This window comes from Mastomys coucha, unplaced genomic scaffold (genome assembly GCF_008632895.1).
Source record: "Mastomys coucha isolate ucsf_1 unplaced genomic scaffold, UCSF_Mcou_1 pScaffold19, whole genome shotgun sequence".
NCBI lineage: Eukaryota > Metazoa > Chordata > Mammalia > Rodentia > Muridae > Mastomys > Mastomys coucha.
Genome location: NW_022196901.1, coordinates 24,392,819 through 24,399,039, shown reverse-complemented (window position 1 = coordinate 24,399,039; position 6,221 = coordinate 24,392,819). Strand labels below are relative to the sequence as shown.

At 41.2% G+C, this 6,221-nt stretch overlaps 1 protein-coding gene across 3 annotated transcripts in view; it reads right to left on the bottom strand.

Annotated features, from left to right (window-relative positions):
- The window catches only part of Dnajb6 (DnaJ heat shock protein family (Hsp40) member B6), a 53,363-nt gene that overhangs the window by 19,407 nt on the left and 27,735 nt on the right, over positions 1-6,221 (bottom strand). For all 3 annotated transcript variants that reach the window (XM_031380275.1, XM_031380276.1, XM_031380274.1), the window contains exons 6-8: positions 2,851-2,982; positions 1,545-1,686; positions 1-66 (exon numbers count right to left, since the gene is read on the bottom strand). In XM_031380275.1, coding sequence (XP_031236135.1) covers positions 1-66; positions 1,545-1,686; positions 2,851-2,982 — 340 coding nt within the window. The remainder of the gene's footprint in view (positions 67-1,544; positions 1,687-2,850; positions 2,983-6,221) is intronic.

Below are 6,221 nucleotides of genomic sequence, written 5' to 3'. Positions count from 1 at the left end.
ATCGTCAAGGACTTTAACTGTCCGTCTTCTTCAACTTCTACTCTTTCTTGACCGTTCTCCACAATTCTGTAAGAAATGACCCATTTAGAAACTTCTGTTCAATCAGGATGTATAGCAAGAGCAAACTTATGGCCCTGGGCTCAGTCCTTAGTAGTATGTATGTATGTATGTATGTATGTACGTATGTATGTATGTATAAATAAATAATATTTGAGAATTTACATAACAGATCCATGAAAACTAAGCTCCAGAGTTCTTCCTAAAATTCCTATCCTGTCAAAACTAAATCTGAACTCAAATACTACCTACCTATACAAGAGATGTTACAAAGCGTAGGCTGGGGCTGAGTGTGGCTAAGTGGTCTCAGCCCGATTCTGCCATTAGGGCTTTCCTGCTCAGACAGCCACTTTTACTTTCCAACACTGACAAATGACCACACACTGGTATGCATCAAAGGGAAAATTAAGCAAATATTCAAAGCAAAAAGCTTTAAAGCTTTAGCTTATTTAGAAATTAAGGACATGATTGATACTTCAGCCCTGGGAGCTGTACATGCAAAGAAATACTTTATCTTGTACCCTGGTACTAAGAACAAAATACTAAGCTATATGTGATATGTATGACTTTAATCCTGGTAAGTCTCACTAGGAAGATAGGCAATAGGGTTAAGGGTTCAATGTCATCCAGGTCTGCCATGTCTCAAAAACATAAAAACTTTTAAGTGAGAAACAACAACAATTACGATGATGCTGATGATGACAACAATAATAACAGACTGGTGATATAGCACAGTTTGTAGGGAACTTGCCTAGAAAGGGGTAAGATCCTGCACCTCAAGCCTCAGCCCAATAATGGTATCACAAAGGCACTATAATCTTAGGAGGCAGAAGAATCAAGAAATTCAAGATCCTAACTAAGCATTTAATGCACCGGAGGCAGAGGCAGGTGGATCTCTGTGAATTTGATGCTAACCTGGTCTAAGTGAGTCCCTTCTGGTCTAACTGAATTTGCTGCCTCGAAAGTAAATGCATAAATTAATTTAAGAAAAATACCTCATACCTGACTAATACAGAAGTAGAGGCTCACACAGCCATCCATTGAACTGAGTACAGGGTCCCCAATGACGGAGTTAGATAGAGAAAGGTCCAAAGGAGCTGAAGAGTTTGTAGCCCCTTAGGACAAACAACAACATGAACTAACTAGTACCCTCAGAGCTCCCAGGGACTCAACCATCAACCAAGGAGTATGGTGGGACTGATTGCTCTGGCAGTATGGGTATAGTAGAGGATTGCCAAGTCGGTCATCAATGGGAGGAGAGGCCCTTGGCCCTGTGAAGGTTCTGTGCCCCAGTATAGGGGAATGCCAGGGCCAATAAGTGGGAGAGGGCGGGGTGGCAAGCGGGGAGTAGGTAGGGGGGCAACAGGAGTTAGTTCTTGCTGTTTTTTTGGTTTTTTTGTTTGTTTGTTTGTTTGTTTTTTGGAGGGGAAACTGGGAAAGGAAAAATCATGACATGTGAATAAAGAAAATATCTTATAAAAAAATACCTCTTTGTAGTGATTTTTTTGCCGTTGACTATCTTAGTTGAAGTTGATATTGATTTGAAGTTGCCCATTCCACTACCGCCAAATGACGCTGAAGAGAATGAAGTGAGGCCCCCATGACCTAGTGACCCGAATGGAGTAAAGCCTATAAAGAAACAGAAAAGTCCAGTTAAAAGCTACATACTTTAAGGTTCACATAAATTTACTCATTTCCAAATTTGTAAGCCTCAAAGGGAGCCAAGTGAGCTGAAAAAGTGGGTGAGGTACTTAACTAGTTCAAGCCTAAATGATGTTCTACCCACATGGTAGAAGAACTACAAAGCTCTCTCCATCTCCATGCATACCAGGTACTCCCTACCAAGTACCTGAATATACATACAACAAACATGCACAAATACTTGTTATTTTTTATTTTTGTTCCCAAAAGCTGCCTCAGAGAACAACTTGTCAAGGTCCTAATGTGGCACATGACTCTAAATTAATCCAAGCATGTGGGATGAAGAGGCAGGGGGATCCCTGTGATCTCAAGACCATCCTAATCTACAGAGTGAGACTTAAGGGTTGGGGGCAGAGTCAATATATGCTGGTGATTACAGCCAAGGCCATATCCAGCAATCAGTTAGAGTCTATTTTTCCCTGTGTGTGTGTGTTTGAGAGAGCGAGAGCGAGAGAGAGAGAAAGAAAGAGAGAGAGAGTGAGAGAGAGAGAGAGAGAGAGAGAGAGAGAGAGAGAGAGAAAGAGAGACTGACTGTATCAGTGTATATGTGTGTGTTAGGGACACAGGGAGGCACTTGCCATTAAAACCTGATGACCTTAGTTCCATCCCTAGAAGCCTAGGTTGAAGAAGAAAACCACCTATAAGAGACTCCTCTCTGGCCTCCAAACACATACAATGGCATGCCTGTGCTCAAACATACACACAACAATAGAATTATTTTAAAGATGGAAATAATGTCCTACTTTCTCATATACAGATTTTGAGAACCCTGAGTCTACGTCACATTTGGCCCACACCTTATGAGCACCTTATAATGCAGGGGCAACTATACACCCACATACACCCACAAATTAGTGGCCATGGCTTTTGACTAGATGCCTTTACAAACCCTGACTGGGCTCAAACCTGGCATCCAATGTGGTAGAATTAGTCTTTACCTTCAAATAGAGCTATAAAGCAAGAATCTGTCTACACTACCCACCCTCAAAACAGGAAATAGATTTCCAACCAAGACAAAACTTACCTTCCCTGTCCCATACAAACTTCAAACTATACTAGCTAGAAGAAAGATCAAATGTAAGGCTTTAATACCTGTATCAAAAGCAGGAAATCCACTTCCAAAAGAAGGAAATCCACTGAAGGCAGAGAAAAAGGAGCCGGTACCTCGGCTTCTACTTCCTCGGGGACCCCTTCGGTTTCCAAAAAAGTCATCAAATGGGTCTTCTAGAAACAGATTTTTAAAAAATGTGTTATGAAAATATTTAAGTTTTTTTTTCCATAGAGGAAGAAAAATGGGTTAATACCTTGATATACAAGGGTCTATTAGGCACAAACACCTAACAGCTCGTAGCACTCTGGAGCACATGCTCAACAACTTTCACTTACTGGTACCATTCAAATAAAGCTCAGTGCTACAACCGAGCAAATGACCAGACAGATGCCTAATGGGAACGGTGCATCTACATATACCTTATCAAGCCTTCAGAGGGCCGTTCAACAAAGCTTTTGCTCAGTACACAATTAGGTTCATTATAAAAGATAGTTTGGGCCCAGCATCGTGTGGCACAAGCCTCTAATCCCTACACTCCTAAAGACAGGTACATCTCTGTGATTTCAAAGCCAACATGATCTATAGAGCACATTCCAGGATAGCCAGGGCTATACAGAGAACCCTGTCTTGAAAAACACAAACAAAAGATATGGTTTCAACCTTAGGACAACTTTGTTGCTGTTTTCCAACTTTTCATTATTTTATGCGTAGTTAGGTATCGTTTAGGTGCATGTGCATACAGGTACACAGAGAGGCCAGACTCATCAGATCACCCAGAAGCTGAAGTTAAAAGGTACTTCTAAGATGCCTGACTTGAGTTCTGGAAAACGATCTTCTGCAAGGGTAGTACCAATGAGCCATCTCTCCAGTCTCCAACCTTAGAAACTTGTACAGAGAGAAGGAGCAGCTTTCAAAATAACGCAAGAGTCCAGCATGGTGCCCCACACCTTTATATCCCACCTCAGACATATAGATCTCTGAATCTGAGACAAGCCTGGTTTACAAAACAACAACAGCAGGTGACTATAATTGCTGGTGAGCCTGATGAGGCTATCCCAATAATTCCTTTCTCATATCTATTCAATTTGATGGCTCAAAACTCTTTACAAGATAGGGATGGATCTGGCTCAGAAGTTAAATGCATGTGTTGCTCTTACAGAGCATTCAGTCCCCAACATCCTCTTCTGGCCTCCATGGTCAATTCCCATGTGATACAGGCACATAGGCAGGCAGGACACACAAGAATCTTATATTTTTATGAGACCCATGGAATCTGAACTGACGTTAATTGGCAGGCACAGGACTATACTTCTGAAGTACTCTTGCTTCGACAAGCAACCACCACTTAACTGGAAACATGAAAAGAAAGCGCTTACCAATGATTCAGCAAGGAATACTCTACATAGAACAAGCATCAACACTATAATCTAAAGGCAGCAGCAAGCTCGGGTTTTCATTATGGCAGCTAACAACTTAACATTTCTAACTATTACTTTTTAAACTTACCTTAGTGTTTTTATTTCCCCTAGTAAAGTAGGAAATCTGTAAGAACCATACATCACATACTTTCAAATATAAATGCATGCAGAAAGTTGTCATAGATGCATAAATAACAAAAGAGAGAGGACAAAGGAAGAGCCGGCTGGCCTGCTTACAGTCAAATGAACACAACATCCTAGTGGGCCCTGGTTCCAAAACTGGCATCTCTGCCTAGGACTGCCCAAAAGGCTATTTTCAGGGTAGACCACTGGGACCAGAGCAAAGGCTTGGAGTGCTCCAGAAAGCTTGAGATGGGCACAGAAGAGAGGCTTAAGCTGAACAAGAAGGTTATCCTGTACAAGGCTCACCAGGCAGCTCTGACTAAGGGCCCTGCCTAAGTGATCTGACACTGGTTGGGTGAAAGGAACTTATATATTCACCAACATGACCCATTCTACAGCACCCCCAGGGCAGGGAATAAACCAGTTGTCTGAGTTGTGACTAAGGGATGACATCTTTTATGAATTTTGCTTTATTGTATTTTATTACTTTTTTCTTCCCAGAATCTATTTTTAAATGTGCAAGAGTATGTCTTTGTATGGGTTTGTTCATTTGGGTATAGTGGCCAGAAGCCAGAAAGGGGCTGTCTGACCTGAATGCTGTGTTGCTGTGTTCTAGTAGAGGCCAGCCCTTAACACTGAGCCATCTCTCCACCCCTTATAAACAGATTCCCGTTCTCCCATCATTTAAATGAAAAAGACTAAGTAAAATTCCCCAGTAGCTACAAAGACTGCAAATAAAACTTGTACAGGGGTTAGAGAGATGGCTCAGAGGTTGAGATAACTGACTGCTCTTCCAGAGGTCCCGAGTTCAATTCCCAGCAACCACATGGTGGCTCACAACCATCTATAATGAGATCTGGTGGCCTCTGAACATGCAGGCAGAACACTGTTGTGTGTAATAAATCTTTTTTTAAAAAACTTAAAAAAACAAAACAATCAACCAATGTATGCCACTGAGGTTTCCTAGACAGCAGGTCTACAACATGGATAGCAATTCTTCTATTTATAATAATACCCAAATTAAAAGCAAAAGAATCATTAACCCAATATGGTGAATACTTTAACCATAGCACTTAGAAAACAGAGGATGGGGAATCTCTGAGTTCCAAGCCAATCAGGACTACATAGTAAGACCTTGTTTGTTTTGTTTTGTTTTGTTTTGTTTTTTAAAAAATTGTATTTCAAATGCCTGGGCTGGAGCTTAGTACAAAAACCTCAGGTTCCATTCCCAGCAGTTAGTTGCAAGAGGCAGGAGGATCAGAGAGCTGAGTTTGAAGCTAGCTGAGGCTCTCATGTCTTGACTGTGACTGTTAGTTATAAGCAGTTAAAACATACTATATGATAATTCACAAATTAGAGACAATCCACATCATCATGAGAAACAAATTCTCCACAGCTAATCTTAACTAACCAAACCTTCATCTATGTACACAGTTTGGAGTGTGGTTACTAACATAGCATGCTTATGGAAACCAGGACAGTTCCCTCCTTCCACCTTTATTGTCTATGGATATACTCAAGTTATCAGGCTTGCACAGCAAGTGCTTTTACCAGCTAAGCCATAGTATGCCCTGTCCCAACCATGTCTTTATTTGCAAACGCCAAAGTTGTATTTAGTGGTCTGTTTTTGTTATACTAAATTCAAGGGTTGTAATCTGCAATTTCTCCTTATTAACTGTTCTGGATAATATGGAGACTTCAATGTGGCTCAGTGGGAGCACTTCTTTAACATGTGCTAGGCTATGCACAACATCCCATGAATCACCAAGACATATCATTTCAGTTACGTTAAAATTCATTCATGGGCTGGTGAGATGGCTCAGTGGGCAAGAGCACCGACTGCCCTTCCAAAGGTCGTGAGTTCAAATCCC